We start from the raw sequence: 25,138 nt of genomic DNA on the forward strand, positions 1-25,138 counted from the left end.
TGTCCAAATTTAGATAACAGCTTTGAAAATGTTGTCCTAACCTCCAACCCTCAGTTTTGTATTCTCTTTTGCCTTCTGTAAAACAAGAATACAATTACTTACCTAATTCACATAGGTGCTGTGAAAGTTAATGTTTGTAAAGCGCTTGGAGACAAAACACAAATGTATAAATACTAAATATAATGATAGGTAACTGAGCATTCATAGTTGCGAGAAAGATACTTTAGTTTACAATTGTCAAAAGGAATGCTGATCACTTCATTTTGACTTCTGTGACTCAGGACATTATATCTTACAGTTGAGCTGACCAGAAGTGGACTCCACTGAATATCATCAGTGAATTCATAAATTAACGTTATCAGCAGGAAAAGCTTTTTTATACAAACTGGGGGGATGAGGGAGGGAGAGGCCAGTAGGCACTCAGGGTAAATCCTGGCCCTAATGAAATCAGTCGGTGTTTTTCCATTTACTTAAATGGGACAGGATTTCACCCTTGATTTTTATCCATTCTAAGGCCCCTTTACAATACTCTGGCTGTGCAAAAGGGCTTTAAAGTGGGTGTAAATGTAATTTACATCCACTTTATACTGTCAGACTGGTGTAAAGAGACTTTCATTTAAATGAGAATCAAGCTTATGTGTTAAACTGTCTGAATTTTTTAAAATCAGAAACTTGAAGACAAAGAAGCCAAGAGACTGGAACTGTGGTTTGAATTTTTGGAATTCACTGAAAAGCTCACATGCATATCAGAGATTATAGCACTTTGAGACTGATTAGCTGAAAAACAGCAAACTAGCGTCACAGCCATATAGGATGATAAGTGGTATTTATCTATATCAGTAAGTCGATACAGTAGGCTTCTTAGTTTTAAATAACAATTTGCCTGACTGAAGAGGAACTATTGCTGTGTTTCTAGCCCAAAACTGAATTGTCTATTTTGCTGCTATATCAAATTGCGTATGTCTAAATTTTCTATGCAATACTGCTATTACAGTTGGGTGAGTTTTTTAGCATACCTGCTTTTCACCTTTCTCCTTCCACTGAATATGTGTGCAGACTATTCCCCCCAAATACATTATTTAGTATTCAATTTCCCAAGAATTTATTTTCATATTATCTGCTGATGTTTTTAATCTCTCTAGATTACTGTGTGTTATTTCTATGCTCACTGGCATTTGCAGATCTATCCAATTTAATATAATCTTGAAGTTTCACTATTTTACAGTTTACTTCTTCTAGATCACTTGTGAAGCTGATAAATAAAACAAGAATTAATATCAGTTTCTGTGGTACCCACTAGCTACATGGCCCAATCTTGATATACTGCCATTTGTCACTTCCCTTTGCATATTATCTTTCAGACAATTTTCAATCCATGTGACATTGTTCCTGGTTTTTAACCTAATAGTATGCCCCTTTTAGCATCTTTTATTAACAAAGATGTTAAATACTGCTTAAGAAGGAATGGAAGAAGGAGCAAATAAATTTATATCTATATTTTCAAAAAAGAGGTTATCTCTTGCAGTCAGTATGTCCTATTTGCTGACAAAAATCTGACTTTACAAATTACAACAAATTAGCATAGCACCAAGACAGTTTTTATGGAAATAAACTCATTGCTATATTTTCTTACTGGCTTTTAAGTGGTTTGAATTTTGAAATGCATTTCATAAATGAATGTAAAACAACATTTGAGAGTAAGGTATAGGCAGAGTCAGTAAGTACTGATTTATGTTGATCAATACCAAACAAAAGAATTACCAAATTAAAAAATATTCCAGGCATTTTATTGTCAATTGAAGGGAAGAGGATATCCTTTGGTAGAAAAACAAGTACTGTCAAGAAGAAAACTACTCCTTCCCCCTTTCCCCCAGTCCAAGATAAGTACCAACACAATAGTAAGAGCTCTGAATCAGTCATAACAACATCTCTTCTGTGGCTATATGCAAGGGGGTCATTGATTTAACAGAAAGTGAGAATAAAACAAGGATAGGATACTCATTTACATGAGTCTTCTCCCACATTCTACCTTCCTCAAAAAGAAAAAGGCCTCCTGGCTTAGTCAACTTTGTGATGGAAGGCTGTGTGCACAATCCAGATTCAATACAATAATTCTGTGTAGGTGGCCACACATGCCTGTTCTGATTAATAGAAGCTAAGAAAAATAAATCACTATCACCCAATAGAAGATAATAGAAACAACAGTCATCCTTCTTTTACCTACAGCCTTGTCTATTAAAAAGTTTTGCTGGTATAGCTATATCACTAAATCCTCCAGGTGTAGATTCCGTATATACTAGTAAAAAAGTTCTTGTGCTGGTATAGCTTACACTAGTTTCCCCAGTGAAATAAATCATGCTGGCAAAAGTACTCTTTTGCCCGTGTAACTGCATCTATACTAGGGCTTTTGTTAGCATAGCTGTGTCAGCAAAAATTATACCCCTAACTGACATAGCTTTGCTGGCAAACATAGACCAGGCCTACTTTCCTGTTTTTGCTGCACAAAAAAGTTTGCCAACCTTGAAATTGGTTTCCATTCTTTTGAAAATGCTAAAATTGTTTTGAAGAATTACTATTTCTTTTCCTTTTCAGACCATAATGATTTATATAATTAACCTTTACCACCTAAATAATCCTGGTTTTCCAAACATTCTGGGGACTATCTCTGGGATATGCTGAGCATGTATTTAAAATATCTCCTTAATAATTCAGAAATACTTCTTTGGTTTTATCAACTTTCCTTGACCAATGTTTAAGTGGATTCTGACTTTTTAAAATTCAGGAATGTGTATTGTCAGTCCTGAGCTATAAGCATTTATTATTCAGAGCTCTATATGAAATTGCGCACAAGAACATATTACTAAACTTTAAAATCAAATTGCGATATACATAGGCTACCAGAGAACTGCAGGATTCCCAAACAACTATCCACAATATCTACAGAATATTACTGCCACAGATAAATAAATTCATTTTTTAAAAGTTCACATTTCTGACTACTTGCAAACTTCAAAGTAACAGCAATATTGTCATCAAGATCTAAACTATTAAGTCTGCTGTATCAGTAACAACTTTTTTTGTGTAATATAGGAATTACCCTACCAAATTGTCAGTAGCCAGGACTAGATGCTCTAGAGGAAGATGCAAAAAGCATGGACAGTTATGAAATAACTTACCTATAGATTAATTTTTTTTCCTACCTCTCAGTTATAGGTGGCTTTCTGCCCTGAAACATGAGTGTTTATCACTTTTTAATTCATTTTTATTTAACAGTACTATCTGTACAACTCCATTAAGACTAATGTCGATGCACATATGTAAACTGAGGGAACAATGTGCACGTCTAAATATTATATTGGCCATATGCCAGTTGCCAAAGAAACTCACAGGATGCATATGCTAGAAGTTTTCATTAAGGGGAATTAAAAAATCCAGAGTATTCTGAGTAGCTGCTTTGCTTGGATTGCAGTCAAAATCTCCGGCTTGTCTAGTAAACAGACTAAAGACCTAAGTGTTTAATATGAAGGCTTGCTTGGACCCTCCATGGAAATAACTAACAAGTCAGGGTGTAGGTTTGAATGCTGAGAGTAACGAAGGGATAACTTCACGAATATTCATAAATTATAAAGCCAAATGGACCACTGTGATAATCTAATCTAACCTCCTGCATAACAAAGGCCACAGGACTTTTCTGAATTAATTCCTGTTTGAACTAGAGCATATCTTTTAGAAAAACTTCTATAAAAATTGCCAGTAATGGAGAATTCACCACAACCCTTGGTAAATTATTCCACACTGTTCAAAACGTGTGCCTTATTTCTATTCTGAATTTGTCTAGCTTCAGCTTCCAGCCAGTGGTTCATGTTATACTTTTGTCTACTAGATTGAAGAGCCTATTATCAAATGTTTGATCTCCATATATGTACTTAGACATCGTGATCAAGTCACCACTTAATCATCTCTTGGTTAAAATAAACAGATTGAGCTCCTGGAGTCTGTCACATCAGGCATGTTTTCCAATCCTTTAATGATTCTCATGGCTCCTCTCTGAGCCCTCTCCTAACTTATCAACATCCTTCTTGAACTGTGGACACCAGAACTGGACACAGTATTCCAGCAATCATCACTCCAGTGCCAAATACAGAGGTAATATATCACGTACACCAATGCAACATTCCCATTGTATTAGGATTGTATTAGCCCTTTTGGCCACAGCATCATACCAGGAGCTCATGTTCAGCTGATTATCCACCATGACCCCCAAATCTTTTTTTCAGAATAACTGCTTCCCAAGATAGAATCCCCTTTCTTGTAAGTATGGCTTACATTCTATGTTCATAGATGCCTGACTTTACATGTGGCATATTAAAAGGCATATTGTTTGCTTGCATGCAGCTTACCAAGTGATCCAGACTGCTCTGTATTTGTGACCTGTCCTCTTCATTACTTACCATTCACCCAATCTTTGTGTCAAACTTTATCAATAATGATTTTGTGTTTTCCTCCAGGTCACTGATTAAAATGTTAAATAGAGTGGAGCCAAGAACAGATCCCTGTGGGACTCCACTGCACCCGTTTGATGATTATTCCCCATTTACAATTACATTTTGAGACCTATCACTTAGCTAATTTTTAATATATTTAATATGTACCATATTAATTTTGTATGGTTCTAGTTTCTTAATCAGAATATTGTGTGGTACCGAGTCAATTGCCCTATGGAAGTTTAAATATACTACATAAACACTGTTACTTTTATCAACCAAATTTATAATCTCATCAATAGAAGATATCAAATTCCTTTGAAAGGGCCTATTTTCCACAAACACAGGCAGATGCTATGAGTAAGAGGTTCCTGTCTTCTTATTTTAGATGGAGAACTGATTATAGTTTATAAACCAAGATTGTTTAGACTGGTATTGTTTTTTATTCTTAAGGATATGTCGAGGGGGAAGGTGTTGCAGGAGTTGTTTAGTAGTTTGTATTTTTGTTATTCTTTCTAGCGTGGGTAAATTTTCTTTTTATTTATTTTTTATAGAGCACTTTTCTAGCCCTAGATTATAAATACATTTTATCTATTTATTTGTTTTTCCCTATCAGGGGGAAACAGCCTTTAAAAAAAAATCTGAACAATAATATAAAAACAAGAAGGGGAAGAAGAAGAAAGAGTGTAATATGACGGCCTTTGAAGCACAATACCAAAGAGATGCCCTTTGCCATGATAAACTTAAAAACCTACAGTAAGAGTTAACTTTGTTGTAGAAGAATCTAATTTACTTTGGCCTCTATTGAAAAAAATCCACTGAATAGTATTGTGTCTCCAGTTGATCAGACAGAGATCAGACATTGTCACAACCCAGCAAAGTCATAAAACGCACATCTCCTTTCATTTTCATCGTGAAATAGCAAATTATAAATGGCAAAAGGCAACCCAACAAACTACACATCCAGAATAAACCCTCTGGGAGTGCAGGCAAAGCAGATCTCTATACTAGCTCCAAATAAGATGGCATGGAGGGGCCATTTGATTCACATTTACGCCTGGGTTTTATTTCCCCTAAACTTCTGCATATTCCCCTGCACTAAGCCCATTTAGTTGAGCTTTACCCAGGAAGGGATGAATTCAAACCTCCAGAGCACTGTCTAAATTAGGAAAAAAGGTGGTGTTTTAAAAACATACTAGCTAACATGGTTTTATTAACACAGTTTTAAACACTACTTAGCACCTTTTGTAGAGAAGATTTAATACCTTTAAAACCATGTTAGATAGTTGTAGTCCTCCACTGATACTGTTCTCAAACCAGTACTCTATCAGTGCATATGAGAGGAAAATCAGGTCCTAATTATGGCTCAAATTCTGCACACAGGGCTTGTCTATGCATGGAATAGCTATTCTACTTTAAATTCACACCCTACTTTATTCTAGAATAACTTTCATGTGTAGATAACTCCCTAAATGGGACGAATCACATACTTAAAGTTAAGCATGTGTATAAGTGTTTGCAGGTCTGTGTTTGTTTACTAGACACAATAAACCCCTCTCTACCAGGGCCGGCTCCAGGCCCAAGCGCGTGCTTGGGGCGGCATGCCGCTGGGGGCGCTCTGCCGGATGCCGGGAGGGCAGCAGGCGGCTCCGGTGGACCTCCAGCAGGCGTCCCTGCTGAGGGTCCGCCAGTCTCGCGGCTCCGGTGGAGCATCCGCAGGCACGCCTGCGAGAGGTCCACCGGAGCCGCGGGACCGGCAGACCCTCCACAGGGACGCCTGCGGGAGATCTACCGGAGCCGCGGGACCGGTGAGCTGCAGAGCGCCCCCGCAGCGTGCCACTGTGCTTGGGGCAGCAAAATGGCTAGAGCCGGCCCTGCTCTCTACACATATTGTTAGACCATTGATCTTAGTTTTTATATAAATCTCCGATTTTTTTTCAGCTAACTGAAGACCACCATGTTGAGTCTAACCCTAGCTATAATGGAATAATTGAGTGATCAACACATTTTTTAAACTATTTTAACATCTCATAATTATAATTATTTTACATCATGTTTTAATAATTATTAGAAAATTAAATATTGCATATTTCATGGGAAGGAAGAACATCCTGAGGTGTTTTTCTTTGTCAGAACAAATCACGTTTTTGAGACTCCCCTTACATTAGCTCTAGTGCACCACTGAACAAACAAGCTAACAAGCAAAATGAACCATGACATGCATCTCATATAAACAGAACAAGAAAAAACAGTAAAATCATGATACTATGCGGTTATATCAGGACTAAAATATCTATGATAAATGTGTCATCATTTCTTTCTTCTCTGCTTGTCCTAGTTTCAGTAAAACTGGTGGATACATGGAAATAAATGCCATAGAATGAAGTTTCTATATAGTGTTTTCTAGAAAAACCTCTTCCAAATATTGAATCATTAAAGGCAACATCTAGTTTCATTTATTAATGCAGTTCTAGCAAACTCTGTAAAGGAAAACAAAGTTTTTGACTGAGAAATATTAGATCATTGTTTTCATGATTTAGGCAGATTTAGAAGTCAACATAATGGATGAAAATTAGCATTGGGGTATATGCCTGTATTTGAGCTATGTGTCTGTGTCTTAAAACAAAGAGAAAAATATAAACCCTACCCTCACAGCTATTAACATGTGTATGAACACCACTCTCCTCATCCTGCCCACAGTCCTGCAATAGTGGGTATCCTCCCAACTGCCAGTATCTCTACCTGGTCCCCTCATAAGGTAAGGTGGGAACCAAGAAAAGCCCATTCTCCTTCCACCTTACCCATTTTTCAGAGTGTGCCTTAAACTGCATAGTAATCAATGGTATAATTTGGTCATCTGACTGGGATTAGGAATATCAGAAAGGGCATGGATTACATTGCAATCCTACCTCTCGCTGACCGTATTACTGTATTATGGTCCAACATGTTACTGCAGAGTTAGAGAGAGCCATTAGGGCCAGGAGAAATGTGAACTATGAGAAATGAGAAAGCCTTTCCTGGATTATGTTTGCGGCACTGTAGCACATTGAACGTAGCCTATGATTACCCAGGGCCATTCCATTCCAACACAACTTACCTTTCAGACACTGGGAACAACTTCTTTATTCTAGACATTAAGATTTGCTTGGAAGGTTGGCTGTATGCAGATTGTCTTGATTACTAGCCAAGTAGTCACTAGCAGCATCTAGTGGCAAGATGGTTCTAGTCGTGGAAATATGTAGGCCAATTAGCAATTAAAATGGGGTAAAAGTGGTTGGAATCTCTCAATTTGATGTTATGAGGTTAGAAATTGAAATATCTTAGGACACTGATCCCCAATGGCAGAAAATGCTGGAGAACAGTTTAAGGCTAGTGAGACCTCTTTATGAGTTTACAGTGAATAAGATAAGTCCTGGAAGGTGGCATGGCCAAGTCAATCCATAGACCAGTCAGAGGGGATACTGGAATCTCCCAGTTTTCACTGAGAACATGGAAAAGCTATGGCTGAGAGGTTGGCTGCAGTTCCCCTTGCTGCAAGAACTGTCTTGTTTCCCTGCATTGATTTAATAGTTATATGAAATAAAGTTAGAGTCTGCTCCATGTTTCCCACAAAACAAGTGCTCTTTTTAAGAACATAAGAATGGCCATACTGGGTCAGACCAAAGGTTCATCTAGCCCAGTATCCTGTCTTCTGACATTGGCCAATGTCAGGTGCCCCAGAGGGAATGAACAGAACAGGTGATCATCAAGTGATCCATCCCCTGTCGCCCATTCCCAGCTTCTGGCAAACAGAAGCTAGGGCAGGGGTGAAAGTGGGCCAGTGGGGGCCGGTACGGCGCACTGGTAAAAAGTGGCCACCAGTCCGGCCCGTATGCAGCTGATGTTAAAGCGCTACCCGCCCACCCTCGTCCCCCAAGCCACCAATGGAAAGGGGCGGGGGAATGGGCAGCTGCTCTGGGGCCGATGATTTAAAAGGGCCCAGGGCTCCCGGCCACCACTAGCGCCCAAGGCCCCGACCCAGTAAGTGTACAATGTTTCTTTCACCCCTGGGCTAGGGACACCATCCCTGCCCATCCTGACTAATAGCCATAGATGAACCTATCCTGCATTAACTTATCTAGTTCTTTTTTAAACTCTGTTATAGTCTTGGCCTTCACAACAACTTATAGCCTGGTAAGTAAAAAGCTATATCCGAATAACCAGTAATTAAACTGCATACTTTCACTTACCACACTATAATCCTAATCCTGGTCCCATTGATGTCAGTGAGAGGAGGATCAAACCCTGTATTGTGAAATCTCCCTTCCAGTCACTGAATTAACAGAGCTATATTTTTAAATTAGGATCATGTTTGACATGAACAATTCAAATTCTACAAATCTGATGTGTTTTCCTCATGTATATCACACTCATCCTGTGTAACTATTATTCTGTTACCAGAAAAATCTTTTTCTGGTCCAACAAATAACACAAAAAGTAAAGTAATTCTTTGATAACAAAAATAATTGAATAGCAGGAGCAGATTAAAGATCAGCATTCATTTTTCAAATTAAATTTAAAAGCCTGCTCTAGTTACTTAAAAGATTGGCAAGTTTTACAAATAACATCACTGAGCCTTTTAGAGGGAAACACAGATGCATTAGAATGAAGTCATTAGGCAATACATTTATTTTGAAGCCAATTAACCTTTTGTCAGAGAAATGTCGGAGCCGTAATGGTTTCTGCAGTGGAGGTCAGCCTCTAACAGGGGCACGTATGACAGCGATTACGCTGCCTGACATATGCTGCAGACTGAGAGTACAGCCGTGGAATGAGAATTTGCCTTCGTTTGTATTCTGCTCTGCATTTCCAGGGAGCAGGCAATCTTGACCTATCCATTTAGGTAATTAAAGCTTCCATTTGGAAGTGTCCTGCAGGAAGGTGAAATCTGGGGGAGATAAATGGCTGCTGTTCACTGTATCCAGCTACTTCTATCATTTGATGGACTGCCTGAAATAGGCTGGGTTGCCAGGTCCTCACAGAAATAGAGACGAATTGGGCAGGAGACAATACTCAAAGGCAAAGCAACTCTGTCATTTTCCTTTTTGCAACATATAATTTAATTGTTAGCCAAGGTAGATGGCTGACTCAGGGGGCCTTTCTCTAACAGCTCCCCCACCATCTTCCATTTGCTAAGAAATTACTCCAGTTTATTTAGTTATAAGCCAACTTTGTTTGGCAATGAGATATGTCACTTCAATAAACGCAGCTGGCTGTTACAGCTGTGCCCTGACTTACCTTCCAGGCTATTTTATTTCCTCTTGTATCATGCTCAAGGGCAATTGGGAAGTCTCCTCGCTCATAAAACTTGCGAAATGCTGTAGGCTTTGTTGGTCTTTCTTTAAATGCTCCTGCAACTGGGGGTCCTCTTACCTACAAAACACATAAACAAACAAACCATGATGCAACTGCATTTTTAAAATAAAAATGATGAAATTTGTTTAGAAACATTAGTGGTTTAAAAGAGGTTGATAAGATAGCAGATGGCACTGATTTCACTCTTCCCATGTTATACTTCTTTTAGTTTAAGTGTTCTGTTAGGGGTTTTAATAGACATTAAAGGAAAGGAATATTACTCTTAAATTTAGTATTACTCTTTAGAATTTTGTTTGCATTGTCCTGTAGGTACTAAATGCATAGTCTGTTTTTTTGGATCATCCCATGAAAAATTGTCTTTTCATTTTAAACTCTGCACCTTTTAAAAATAGAAATAATACTACATGCTCACAAGTTTTACAATACTGTACATGTTCTAGGAGGTTTAATTACTTCTGGTTTGCAAAGCAATTAAAATATAAAGCAATACATAAGTGTAAACTATTTTTTATCAGCATCTAGAAGAACACATCTCCTTGGGAAGCATCTTTCTATTTGCTTTAATATGAAAGTAAGACACAAATCACTTCCCCTTTGCTTTTTGGCATGGGAGAGGGGAGAGATAAACACAAATACTGGCTACAGCAGTAGGTAGATGTATAAGAGAGAGAGGTTTCTAAGAAGTCCTGAATGTACAAACAGCATGTTTTTGGCAATATGGGCTTTAGGAGGTGAGTCCAAGAGGAGGGAGTGGAGCTGGAGTAGGCCACCAAACACAATAGTATCATCCTCATAATGTGCAGAAATTTCTTCACAATGTCTAGTTAAAGTTAAAGTGACCCCCATCAGCATTAACTTCTGCAAAAAAAACCCCCACTCTTTGCCTTCTGTAAGCAAATTCACTAAAGTCAATGCATTAATACTGGTATAAAAAAAGAATCAGGCCTGGAAATAAGGCCTTGTCTCCATGGAAAAATGGACCAACATAACTATATGGAAAAATTAGTTCCAGAATAGCTCCCCATTGTGATACTTTATTCTGGAATAAAAATAAGTTTATGTCTCTGATCCCTCATCACCAATGGGGACTGCAACTTGGAGGCTCTGCTTATTACAGGGGGCACTTTCCCAGTCAGTAGAGATGAAGTGCTGGACCGGGAGTAGCAGAAATTAGTACATCTTAGCCTGGCCCTGCCTCCTTGCCATCAACAGGGACAATGGTTGGCAGCAGTGGTGAGTGAGAGGGCTCTTCTTATAACAGAAGGCATTTCCCAGAAAGCAGGGACACGTGCTTGTTTTTTTGTTTTGTTTTTTTCTTTGTAATTTTGTTCTATCTGCCAGTCACTCATAGCTCCTCAACACATGCATCTTCTGCATCATAAGGTACGTCCAGACTACCCGCCGGATCGGCGGATAGCGTTCGATTTATCAGGGATCGATATATCGCATCTCATCTAGACGCAATATATCAATCCCTGAACGCGCTCCCCGTCGACTCTGGAACTCCACCAGAGCGAGCGGCGGTAGCAGAGTCGACGGGGGAGCCGTGGCATCGATCCTGCGCCGTAAGGATGGGAGGTAAGTAGAAATAAGATGTCGACTTCAGCTATGGTATTCCTGTAGCTGAAGTTGCATATCTTACATTGACTCCCCCCCCCGCAGTGTAGACCAGGCCATAGTATCTATTCATCCTCTTCCTCCCCTGCCTCTCCCATCCCCTTCCCTCAGTGGCTCCATCTTGACTTATCCCTCTACAATCCCCACCATCTTTACCTACTCCTCTTCCCCTCTTCGCACTGATCTCCTACCTTCTTCCACCAGCACAAATCTAGGTCCCACATCCTCCTCCTACAAATGTCTGGTGACATTTGTCCTAACCCTGACTCTCACACCACCCCCACCATTTGCACCTCACACATGCCTCCCCGCCTCTGCTTCTCTTGTGCCATCATTCCTAAAGTCACACGTATACCCCCTTCCTTCCTTCCCTTCTCTTTCTGTATCTCTTATCCTACTGCCTCCACTTCTCTCTGCATAGGATCTTGCCAATTTCCCCCAAGAGAAAAATTAGCAAAATACAACATGATCTTCTCCTTGGCTTGCCTTCCTGTCCTCTTCTACACCTCTTCTCCCTCTCTCTTATCACAGATACAGAAGTTTCTTGTCTGCTCTCCTCCTCTAACCTCATCACTTGCCTCAGTGACTCCACCCCATCCTCTTTCCTGATCTCCCGCTTGACCACTCTCATTCCCTCCCTCTTACTCTTCTCTTTAACCTATCACAACCTCTGGTGCTTTCCCCTCACAATACAAAGCTTTGGTGTCTCCCATTTAAAAAAAAGCTCTTACCCTTGATCCCATTTGCCTCTTCAACTCCCACAACATTTCCCTTCTCCCTCTCATCTCTAAACTTAGTCAACACACTGTCTGCAATCACTGACTGGAGTAAGTCTCCTCCAATTCTATTCTAGACCTTCTCCAATCTGGCGTCTGCCCCTTTCACTCCAAGGAAACGGCTGTTGCCAAAATCTGTAATGATGTCTTCCTAGCCAAAGCTCATAACCAACACTACATACTCATCTTTCTTGACATGTCTTATATTCATAGATTACAAGGCCAAAAGGGACCCTTGTGATCACTGACACAATCAACCATGGTCTTCTTTAAGTCTTGTCCTCTGTTGGCTTCTGTGACTCTGTTCTATCCTGGTTCTTCTCCTAGTGATTCTTCTCCTATCTCTGTAGTCACTCCTTCAGCATATCCTGCAGCGGATCCTCCTCATCCCCCCTCCAACTTTCTGTGGGGGAATCCACAGGGGTCTGTCCTTGATCCCTTCTCTTTTTCCTCTATCCCTTATCTCTGGGTAATCTCATCTGCAAATACAAATTCAAGTACTGTCTCTGTGCTGATGAATCACAAATCTGCCTCTGTATTCCAGACCTGTCTCGTCTCTCCAAATTAAAATCTCATCTCATCTCTTTGACATCACCTCATGGATATCTAGCTGTCAGCTCAAGCACAATATGGTTACAACTAAGCTCACTAGGGCTGGCAAGAAAATAAGAATTCCATTTCATAGAATATTATGAGTTTCAGAATTTCATTCCACATCAGAACAAAAGCAAGATCTTTCAAAATTTTGGGAAAAAACAGAGAGAGGGAAAGACACACACTAGAATAAACTGGTGGCTAGGGTACTCAGCTGGGATGTGGAAGAATTATGTTCATGTCCCTACTCTCCCACATCAAACAATTAGGATATTGGCTATTTTGAGATGGGGGGCAGGGGTGTCTGTCTCTCTTTGACTAGGAAGTCCATCCTGGACTTGAGATATTTTGCTGTTGAAACCAATATGCTTCAGTGAAAAGTTTCAGTTTCGACAAAAAAACAACGGTTTGTTGAAAAATTTCCGACCAGTTCTAAACACTGTCCTGACTGTCTCTCAGGCCTGTAATCCAGGTGTCATCTTAATTCAGACTTATCTCTAACTCTTCATATCTGTGTTCCATCTAAGTATTGCAGATTTTTTTCAATAACATTTATATATTATGGTCTTTTCTATCCATCTACACACCTAAAACTGTCATCCACGCTTTCAGTATCTTGATTATTCCAACAATCTTTTGCTTGGCCTTGACAAATCAATCTTTGGCCTGCACATATCCATTCAGAATGCTGCCGCAAATATCATTCTTCTAACCCATTGCTTTGACCATATTAGCCCTCTCTTTGCATCCTTCCACTGGCTCCTACCTGTCTGGCATGCCAAACATAAGCTACTTTTCTTCACATTCAAGGAGCTTCATGGTCTATACCCACCCTGCCTATCATCTCTCATTCACTATCGAGATGTTAACCATTGCCTCCAGATAGCCAATGATGCCAGTCTTCCTCATCCGCTTGTTACATTTTCAGGCAAGCACTTTTGTGCTTTCTCCCATGATGCCCTTGAGAGGAGCTCTCCATAAGTATCCAGAAAGCTACCTTATTACCTTCCTTCAAATTCCTCCTTAAAACTCTCCTTTTCCTCGATGCCTTACAATAAACTTGACAACCATTAAGCCATGACAACCATTAAGCTGCTACCACTATTTATCATGATGACAAATAGTGTCTGATTGCTTCCCCCATATAAGTGTCTGTATATGTCTGATGTTTCATCTGATATTTAGATTATAAGCACTTTGGGGCAGGGACCATCTTTTTGTTCTGTGTTTGTATAGTGCCTAGCACAATGGGGTCCTGGTCCATAACTAGGGCTTTGAGGCACTATGATAAGATACATAAATAAACAAATAGGCAATTTGATTCCAGAATAGAGTCAAACCAGGAGAGTTATTCCAAAATAGCTCAATTATACTGGAACAGTTATTCAGAAATAGATATGCCAATCAATTTCCCCTGTGTAGATAAGGCCTAACTTTCCCACTTCCATGATTCATTATAGGGGATTCTTCTGAAAGAAGACAGGGTCAGGCAAATATCCTTTGCCTAATATTTTTTCTTCTTGTAGGATAGGTTTTATTGGCTGAGCAAAGAGAGGTCTCAGCAAATGGAGGACTGTGGTACTTTTACAGAGCTGTCGGTGGGCAAGGGTCTTGACTGGAATAGCCAGGATTGCTTCAAATCAGGAGCTATATTGGCTGAGTAGGAATGAGGCTGGAAATTTGCACAGTGACTCCCCTCACACTATCCCTGGCACAGAAGATCATTTACTTTTGTCCAGTCAAAACTGTTTTTGTTCATATAACAATTGGTGCAGAATCCTTTGCCTGCAGTACCAAATGTGTCTGTCAAGGGGAGAGATGGTCAAGAAAGGCAGTAGAGTTAGGGTTTAAGGTTAGGGTTAGGGTTACTGGAGGGACAGAGTGAAGTTTGGTGGCGTTTCCCCTGATGTCACAATGATGCTGTTCAGGCTCCTCTGCCTAAAGCACCAAATGAGCACCCTCAAGGGGAAGCTGTTGATATGAAATTGATAAAACAACAAAGAGAAGAAGATGACTTAGAAACCAATTTTTTTCAAAATTTCCTACCCCAAAATTGGCATTTTCCAACCAGGTCTAAGAGGACAATTACTTATTTATGTAGTGCTGATGGAAGATTTGATTCTGTTTATTTAAAGCAACCCAATTTCTCATAAATGCATACGGTATGTCCCTATTCATTTAAAAGACAAAAAATGTTCAAATTGTCTTTCTAAGAACCTTCCAGGTATATGAGTTCTCAACCTTTAAATGGGGGCAAATGTTGTGATTGGGACACTGGAGTAAACTAAACAATACCGCATAATCTCTAAATATTAAAAAATATACAACATTAAATTTCATCTGCCATTTTGTTGCCCAGTCACCCAGTTTTGAGAGATCCTTTTGCAGCTCTTCGCAGTCTGCTTGGGTCTTAACTATCTTGAGTAATTTTGTACCATCTGCAAATTTTGCCACCTCAGTGTTTACCCCTTTTTCCAGATCATTTATGAATATGTTGAATAGGACTGGTCCCAGAACAGACCCCTGGGGGAAACCACTACTTACCTCTCTCCATTCTGAAAACTGACCATTTATTCCTACCCTTTGTTTCCTATCTTTTAACCAGTTACCAGTCCATGAGAGCACCTTCCCTCTTATCCCGTGGCAGCTTACTTTCTATAAGAGCCTTTGGTGAGGGACCTTGTCAAAGGTTGTCCCTACATGTTATGGATTCCATTGTTATACCTAGTGACAAAGACATTATGAAAGTTTTCCATTATGTTTTTCACAAAAAAACCCTCCCTTTTACAACTTGAGAAAAATACTTCACTTCAATACTGTAGTTAGAAAGACTAAGATCAGAGCGTAACTGATTGCTTCCAGTTAATTAAAGGCTAATATTCACAATGGCAAAGTATACGAAGCAATAAACAGCTTTTGAGGTTCATTAAATGCCAAAGATAAGTTGAAGAGTCTGGTAATTGCAAAAGTCCTTTAATACAGTTCTATGCTACTGAATGTTATTCTTGCTATGTGACAAGATAAAAGATACAAGCCGCTAAACAAAAAAGGGGAAAAAATCCACAATTTTTCCTTGCTTCACGGGTGTTTAAAACCATTTGTACTGTTATTTTCTTGGACTTTTCAATGACAGCACATTAATAACATGAGCTAGACAGATTATTATTTGAGGGCAGATTTAAACATTAATTAATTATTTGAGGACAGAACTATAGGGATAACTTTTCTAAGGAGGGAGACAAGATGTATACATTCCATTGGACCTATAAAAGAAAACAAAAAATTGTATATTTTGCAAGTGCAAACTGGTGATGTTGATTCAAACTAAGTAAATATATATGGGAACAGCTGACTGTTATTCAATTGTATGTGCAAATACATGTTTTCTCAATTATAAAAAGTGAATAACCATTCAAATGCTGGTATGGAATATGAATGTCATGATCACACACATGTAGTCTTAGAAAGGGTTAGTATTATTAGTAAGAGCCTTACTCTTTAGACTTCCTAAAGCTATGATTGGCCGTGATCATTCTATTGTTTCCATAATAAATCTTATGAACAACTAATAGCACAGAATATATTTGGTAAATTTGTAAGATATTATTTGAAAGGTTTAAAACAGATTTTAATGTTCTTTGATTCATATATTTGGATGCTGACTAGAAACACAGAAAAGTCTGGAATATCACTCTTCCTAGAAGCTAATCAGTTCTTATTAGATGGGTTCTTGATGATGAGTATATTAACCAGCTTTTATTTACATAGATCTTCCAGAATATTTAAAAATATATTTAACAGTTACAAAGTTATTGGTATCAGAAGTCATCTGACTACCAGTTAAGGTGCTGGGTTTTTTCCATTGATTGTTTCACCTGAAAAATTCTTTGCAACCTTAATTGCAAATTATTATGGTACTATATTCTCATCTTGAATGATGGAGAAAGTTGGTTAGGAAACCAAAGGGCTACATTCTGATTCTTTATACTCAAACTGAGCATGGGGTATGTGTGGGAAGTGGTGTTATAATAGCAGAGTGGGGGTTCAATGAGCCATTCCACCTTCACATGGCAGATGTAGACAGGATGGCTCAGGGAACTGGAATGGCAGAACATTCACCAGTGTTCTTTACAACTCATCCAAAATGGAGCAGTGTTTACTGGTAAGTGGTTATACTACTCAAGCCACTTCAGGGCTGGGGACTACCACCTGTGCAACAGTAACATCTTCTGCTGTCCAGTCCCAATAGAGCACCACTCCACCTGGTTCCTGTACAGGAGTGCTGGGACACAGGGGATTTCAGAGAGTAGGGAGGGAGACATGCACCTTTTCATCTCCTCTAGAGCATGCAAGACAAGGTAGAAATTAGCCAAAATCTTGAGGATGCAAAAACCTTGCAATACAAACAGCAATTACAGAAATAATTGAAAAATTTTAAAGTAAAGACATGGTGGAGATATTATAGGTGAGGCTAGAAATGACACTTATTAAGGTTGCCTGACATTTCCCATTATAAGATCCTGTTTTTAATTGTTTTTAACTTTGCAAAACTTCAACCATTCAGGCTGAAATTTTTCCATGCCAGGTGTCTGCCTCAGGTTGAATTTTTTTGGAAAATGTAATCCAAAATGGTTCAATCATTTCCAAGAAAGAGACAAGGAAAAAATCCATTCTTTGAAAAGTTCTGGAACTTTCACACTTTTGAGCGGGGACTTGAAATTTGGCAGGGCAGTGGCCTTTGTGGCAGGGATATGACTTTTGCTAGCACTGTGCAAATCTACCCAAATCTCAGAAGATTCCATCCTCACTGAGCATTCTCAGACCTCTCACTGCATCTAAAGCTGACCACACTGTGAATGAATCATCCCCACACAATGACTGAGCATCCTCCATCCCCTCACAGCTTCTTGTGCTGTCCAGACTACGCATTCATCATCCCTAGAAATCAACAGAGTGAGCTCATTCCAGACCAGTGCTACCAGGGCAATGGCTGCTCCCAGGTAGGGCCTGGGCACTGGAACCGAAACTAGGAATTTTGGCTGTCCTTTGCTCTCAATGACTACCCTACTGCAACCCAGGCAGAAAGGTATAGAAAGCTATCAGATTCAAATGCAGAGGCAACAAAAGCTGAACTGGAGGGGAAGTAGAAAAGGTGTAGATTGGGACAAGGAGTCTGGTGAGACTGGGACTGGAGTGGGGAGACTAGGACTGGTTGGGCATGGAGACTAGAATTAGAATGAAGAGGAAGGAAGAGGAGGCTGGTATTGGGAGCTGAGGTAGGGAGGGAAAGCTGGGGCTGGTTGAGAGAGGAAGCTAGGACTCAGAGTCTGGGGATGGGAACTGGGACTGGCTGCTCAGAGAGACTGGGACTGGAATGAGAAACTTGAAAAGTGGAGTGTCCGACTGGGTAGGCAAGGAGAAAGCATCTGGGGCAAGGAGCAAGAAGTGGAAAAGAGACAGGACTGGGACAGATTGAAGAAGATTGAGTGAATGTGAAGCTTGGGGAAATGGGCAGAAGAGTCTGTGCCCACTAGACCACACTCCCCACCCTAGAGCCTAGAATGGAGCTCAAAATTCCTGAGTCTCACCATTGCTTTGCTATCAGGAAGTATTTGTGAAACCCACTGGCAAAGTACGTATCTCATCTACTGTTTTCAGTGTTGTAGCTGTGTTGGTCCAAGGATATTAGAGAGATAAGGTGGGTAAGGTAATATCCTTTATTGGACCAACTTAGAAAAGTTAATGGAGGATAGGTTCACCAATGGCTATTAGCCAAGATGGTTAGGGATGCAACTTCATGCTCTGGGTGTCCCACAGCCTCTGACTGCCAGATACTGGGCCTGGATGACGAAGGATGGATCACTTGAGAATTTATCTGTTCTATTCATTCCCTCCGAGCATCTGGAATTGGCCACTGTTGGAAGACAGGATAACAGGCTGGATGGACCATTGATCTGACCCAGTTTGGTCATCCTTATGTTCTTATGTTAACTTCTGCTGGTGAAAGAGATAAGCTTTCAAGCTATACAGCACTCTTCTTCTGATCTGGGAGAGGCATTCAGAGTATCACAGCTAAGTGCAAGATGGAGCTGATTGTTTAGTAAAAGTAGTAAACACATATTCTAATGGACCATTCAGGGTGAAGTGGACCATTAACACCCTAGCAGCCACAGGACAAAAACGGAGTAGAGGAGGTGTTAGGGGGTTGCAGATTGTTGGAATCAGACACAAATCCAGTGTCTTTCTTAAGATCATGATATTTACTGTCTAGCAAAGTTATGAATTTAATATCTCAGGCTCATCTTCTAAAAATGTTGTGAAGGTTTCCTTTGAGGACAAGAACCAAGAGGTCAGATGTGGACTAACTATTTTGTGAAAAATATTCACCCATGGGTGATATGGTGTTTTTGTCTTTTATCAGTTTTCTGTGTGAGTTCATTTGAGAGTGTAGTGATCGTCTCGCTCACCAACATAATTGTTATTGGGACATTTAGTGCACTGAATGAGGTATACCACATGTGGTATACCGCAACCTGTGATAGGCATGTGTAGGAGACATGGATCTTGAAATGTGTGTTGAGGGGGTTTTGATTGTCACAGCAGTGGAGATGTGTCTGCAGATTTTGCACTTTGAGTTGGTGGGTCTTAGCCTGTGGGGAACTTGCCTCTGATGATGAGTTTGGAGAGGCTGGGAATGTGGCTTGAAGGCCAAAAGAAGAAGTTGGGAAAGATTTCTTTCAGGATGTGGCCCCCATCAAGTGTGGGTTGTAATTTTTTAATGATACCCCAGGTGGATTCCAGTGTAAGGTGGTAGGTGACAAGTAGGGGTGTGCAGTCAGAGGGTTTTTATTTTCTGTATTGAAGCAGAATCTCTAAGGGTATTTGGATGGCCCATTCCATGAAGTGATCTGCTCCTTTTGTGGAGTGTCCTTGTTTGCTGAAGATGCTTTTAAGTGTGTTAAGGTGTGTATCCCAGACTTTCTCCTCACAGCATATTCTGTTGTATCTAGTAAAACAGATCTGCATGTCAGATCTAAAGGTTCCAACCCTGATGATTTATCATATGGCTGTCAATATGATACCACATGATGGCATTTCTGTTTTTTTCAAAAAAGAACAGGAGTACTTGTGGCACCTTAGAGACTGACAAATTTATTTCAGCATAAGCTTTCGTGGGCTACAGCTCACTTCTTTGGATGTTCTTTTTGCGGATACAGACTAACACGGCTGCTACTTTGAAACCTGTTTTTTTCAGTTTGCTTATATCATGCAGAGTTCCTAAGTTTGGTATGATTGCATGGTGTGCAGAATGTCTCGTTACTTGTTTGATTTTTCCAGACAAGATGTATCATTTACTGCCCCCATTCCTGAGAATTAAAATATCACATTCATATGTCTACATAGAGTACATAAGTATTATACAATCTATACAGAATTAAATTTAAAAAACTCCATTTGAAAGAACATTAAGGTTGCAAAGTCAAACACTCAAAAGTTAGGAAATGCCTGTGCAAACTTAAATTGCCCCCTTGTGATTATGTGTTATAATACAGTTTTTATTTATGTGATCACATACTATTTCTTCCCAAAGAACTCCTCCTCAATGCACAGAGTGGACCTGCTCTGAGGATAAATCAGGATTGTATGAAGATTTCTCCATAGGACCTCCACTTCATTTGTTGCAGAAGTTTGAAGGTGTGTGGCAAACAAAGCAGAAAACTACGGGAAGAGAATGGACTTTCTCACGGCTAAGGCAACTGAAAGCTGTCAGGGACTAAAAACAGTCACCTACCTTTTTGTAACTGTTGTTCTTCAAGATGTGTTGCTTATCCCTATGCCTTCTCAGTTCCTTCTTGCCGGCAACTCTGACACAGGGGCAGGAGAGCGGGTAATGGAATGGACATGAGCAACACATCTCAAAGGTAACAATTTTTTCTTCTTTGAGTGCTTGCTCATGTCCATTCCATTCTAGGTGACTCACAAGCAGTGTCCATGGAGGTGGGCTTGGAGTTCACAGTCTTGCAGTTTGCAGCACTGCTCTACCAAAGCCAATGTCGTCTCGAACTAGACGGGTAAGTGCATAATGAGACGCGAATGCGTGGACAGACAAACAGGTAGCATCCCTACAGGTCTCCTGGATTGGAACCTGCGCCAGGAAGGCCACTGATAATGTCTGTGCCCTAGTCAAGTGTGCCGTCATGATTGCCGGCAGAGGCATGTTTGTCAGTTCAGAGCATTAGCAGATGCAGGCAGGGTATAGCCTCGAGATACAATCTTTAGAACCCAGCAGTCTGAGGTGACCTGCAACCAGGCCGAATGGGACAGAGGAATGGAGATGGTGGAGGAAACAGCCAGATGGATCCAGGGAGATGACAGGGGTGTCAAGCACACCCTGAAAGTGAGCACTTCTGGCCCCCTGGATGCTTTAATGGGCTGTGCAGGTGAGCAGGAGAAGGAAGGATGGCGACAACTAAAGCTCCTGTCTCTATCTCTTCTCCTTGAGACCCCTGGTGGCAGGGGTGACCAGTACTACTTCCTTGCAGGCTGTGGCGTATTCATACCCAGTGAGCGAAGGGTGGCCCAAATGTCCTTCAACCCTCCAGCCTTGCATCCATCTGCTCTGCAAAGAATCCATTCCCATCAAAATGGAAGGTCCTGGATTGAGGACTGCATTTCTTGGGACAGCCTAGCAGTCTGAAGCCAGGGGCTGTGCTCATGATCATTGCCGGGATGCAATCAACGTAGCCACCGAGTCAGATGCATCCCATGCCATTTGAAGGGATCACCTTGCTGCCATGGTACCCTCCTCCAACAGGGTGCTGAATTCCTGGTCCAAATCTTGGGAGAGGGACTCCTTGAACTTATGAGAGAGTCCCATAAGTTAAAATTGTATCTGCCCAAGAGAGCCTGGTGGTTTGCCACCCAGAATTGCATGCTGGCTGTCGAATAAATTTTCCTTCTGAAAAGGTCCAGTCTTTTGACTTCTTTATTCTTGGGGGTTGAACTGGTGTGCCCCTGCTTGTCCTTTTCGTTCACCACATAGATTACCAGTGAGCCTGGACATGGGTGGGTATATAGGTAATCGAACCCTCTGGCCAGGATGCAGTACTTCTTTTCATCCTTTTTGGAGGTGGGAGGGATGGATGACAGGGTTTGCCAGAGAGCCTTGGCAATTTTCAGGACTTTATCATGCACTGGTAGTGCAACACAGGCAGTGGTAGAGGCTAAGAGCACATTGAACAAGGTGTCTGCAAGCTCGGTCATCTCCTCCACCTCTAAGCCCAAGTTCTTGGCACCCCATCAAAGCAGAGCCTGGTGTTCTTTAAAATCATCCGGCAGGCTGGCCCTTGAGGGTCCCATTGCCACCTCGTCTGGGGATGAGGACAACAACTGAACCATTGCAGGAGGCCCTGGGGTATCATCTCCCATGAGGGAAGGGGATTTTGGAGTGGGCACTGACTCCTTTACCCCAACATCTGAGTGCATTTCCCACACTGATCCTGGTGCTGCTGGTGCCATTAACCACTACTCCAAGGCAGTGGCCAACAAGAGGTGTCAAGGGGGCATCAGCATCACTCCATGCAGTCCAATAAGTCCACTGCACTGGCCACTAGCTGTGCTGCCAAGGCAGCGCCACAGAAGTCAATGCAACCTCCAATGCCCAATCACATTGGTGATGCCTTGGCAAGGGGCTAAACTGCCCTTCCATGCCAGACGAATCCCTTTCAATGACCATTCAGGAGCCGTCGATGCCTGCATTTGTCAGCTGACCATCACCGTTGGAGACTGGTACTTTGAATAGGAGGACCTGTGCCGGGTTCAGGGGGACCGGTATCACAACAGAGATTGTTTCCACAGAGCAGATGATGGGGACTGTGATGGGATCCCTGGGGTGCAGCCTGAGATTGTGGGACCGCTGTGCCCCCTTAACTCTCCAGCCTGGGTTATTTCTCACAATGCTTTGCTAGTGGCAAGCAGCAAACCCCTACAGGTGCTGTGATCACTCAGCACAACAGCATGTGGATCCCCACACTCAGCTAACTTGCATTAATGCTCCCAGAGCCACTCATGAATTGCACAGAGAAAGCCACCAGCTAAATCCCCCCAGCTCCCAGCCTTGTACCTCAGGAACATACCATCTTACACTGCTCAAGATGAAAAATACAAATTTACTAATTGGTTCACCACTTCATCAATGGAAAGTGGATATACACAAGACTTTGCAAACCTAAGCAGATTTGCCACACACTTCATATACACTCACTGGTAAAGATAAACAGTAAAACAAATTTATTGACTACAAAAGATAGATTTTAAGTGATTATAAGGGATAGGCAAAAAGTCAGAGTTAGTTACCAAAATAAAATAAAATATAAGCATGCAGTCTAAACTCTCAACCCTATTAGAGGGGACAACATCTAGATTAAGCAGTTTTTCTTATCCCACTGGATATTACAGTCCTTAATATACAGGTTTGTCCCCTAAACCTGGGACAGTCTCCTCTGTGGGAGTCTTCAGTCTTCTGAGTGTCTTTATTGCTTGCAGCATACATGGGGGCATGAGAAAAACCCAGCAATTCCCCTAGTATGGCCTTATGCAGGTGAGTCACTGTATTGTAGCTCTCTTGCTGGACAATGGCTGGTTATTTCTGTTCACCACCCACCCACATGTTGGTTACCTTCCTTATCATTGTCTCTGCAGAGCTAATATCTGGGCATCTCCCAAACCCACAGCATATTTTTGTGACAACCATATAACACATTCTCATAACTTAATGGTATACGTATTTAGACAGAAAAATGATTTTCAGCGGATCATAATCTTTCCCCTGATACCTCACACGGCCTGCTTTATACTAAATATCACAATTATATATAAATGAGAAATATGGGGGTTACAGGATGTTCTCCCAAGGTATAGAATATCACAGGGACTTGCGCTGAGAAGACAACCAGTGGGAGGGCGAATAGTGCCGGTAATACAGAGACCGGCGCCTCCTCCTAGGTGACCCATGTCAACAGGGTGGAGACCGCAAACGCAGTACTGGTGATCTAGGGCAAACTCCTGAGGATCTAGGCTGCGAAACTGGAGATATGCAGCACAGAGTCAGAGAGCGCTGCCTTGGCTCAGGAGACTGGCAGTGCTCAATTGCCCTCTGGGGGGGTCTTGGCAGCTGGTTTGCCCTCATAAGGAGCCTTTGCTGCTTCCTTCTGTGCATGTTGTGCTGACAGTGCTGGTAGAGGCCCCTGCTCTCTAGGTGCGGGCAGAACCTGGGAAGGTGTCAATCCTGCCACAAGTCTGGGTCCCCTACGACTCCTGGGAGTTGGTGGTGGATCCTTTGGGGAGCTAAGGGCCCCGACAGGGGAGGTATGTCTATGTTGCTCTGGTGGGGGCCGCCGGCCCAAACTGGGTCCTTTGCCCAATACCCCATGTCCTTCCTTGCCCAGTGCCGGGGAGCCGTGTCCTTTTGTCTTCTTTCTGGGCACTGGCAATGGAGAGCGGTACGAGGTGGAGCCCAGTGCTAGGGGTGCACTACATACCAAGGCCTAGGTACTAGAGGTAGAGTCTGGCCAGGATGGCTCGGAAGCCGGTCAGAGGACAGACTCCATGAGGAGAATCCTCAAACAAATATCACACGCTTTCTGAGTCCTGAGGCGAAAATTTTTACAGATGCAACACTTGTCCTTCACATGTGATTCCCCCAAGCACTTGAGGCAACTGCTGTGGGGGTCAAAAACAGGCATAGGCCTCTTGGAATCCAAGCAGGGCTTAGACCCCAGAGACCAGGGCATATCCCACCTGGGACAAAGTCTCCGATGGGACTCTTACTTCTAACAACACTTAAGAACTACTTAGCACTAACTACTATGAAAAAACTATTTAAAAGACCCTAAGACTCGAAGTCAGAAGAGACAAAACCTATACAAGGAAAGGCACTCTAACTAAATACCACAGGTGGTAAGAAGGAACGGAGAGGGTGTAGGACTGGCAGCACCTGATATGCCAACTAATGAGCTCGGCACTTAAGTGGGCAGCACAGCTGACCCTACAGATACCGCTAAGGCAAAATCTCTCACAACCGCACACATGGGCATGCACTAACCTAGAATGGAATCGACATGAGCAAGCACTTGAAGAACTGATGCCTTCCCTAAAATCACCAGTTTGTCACTCTACAGGTACATGGCTTCATTTCCCTCTTGGCGCTTGAAGTCATTTACTCAAGACAGGAACTGAAAATATGATACCCCCTTTGTGAGTGGGAATAAGTTATGAAGGGCCTTGAAAGTGAAGACAAGCAGCTTATGTTTG

The 25,138-nt window shown here is 41.5% G+C and overlaps 1 protein-coding gene across 4 annotated transcripts in view; it reads right to left on the reverse strand.

The window, feature by feature from the left end:
• The window catches only part of PACRG (parkin coregulated), a 472,217-nt gene that overhangs the window by 311,826 nt on the left and 135,253 nt on the right, over nucleotides 1-25,138 (reverse strand). For all 4 annotated transcript variants that reach the window (XM_050949189.1, XM_050949187.1, XM_050949188.1 and 1 more), the window contains one exon: nucleotides 9,762-9,896. In XM_050949189.1, the coding sequence (XP_050805146.1) occupies nucleotides 9,762-9,896 (135 nt within the window). The remainder of the gene's footprint in view (nucleotides 1-9,761; nucleotides 9,897-25,138) is intronic.

Source organism: Gopherus flavomarginatus, chromosome 4 (assembly GCF_025201925.1).
Source record: "Gopherus flavomarginatus isolate rGopFla2 chromosome 4, rGopFla2.mat.asm, whole genome shotgun sequence".
NCBI classification, from domain to species: domain Eukaryota; kingdom Metazoa; phylum Chordata; order Testudines; family Testudinidae; genus Gopherus; species Gopherus flavomarginatus.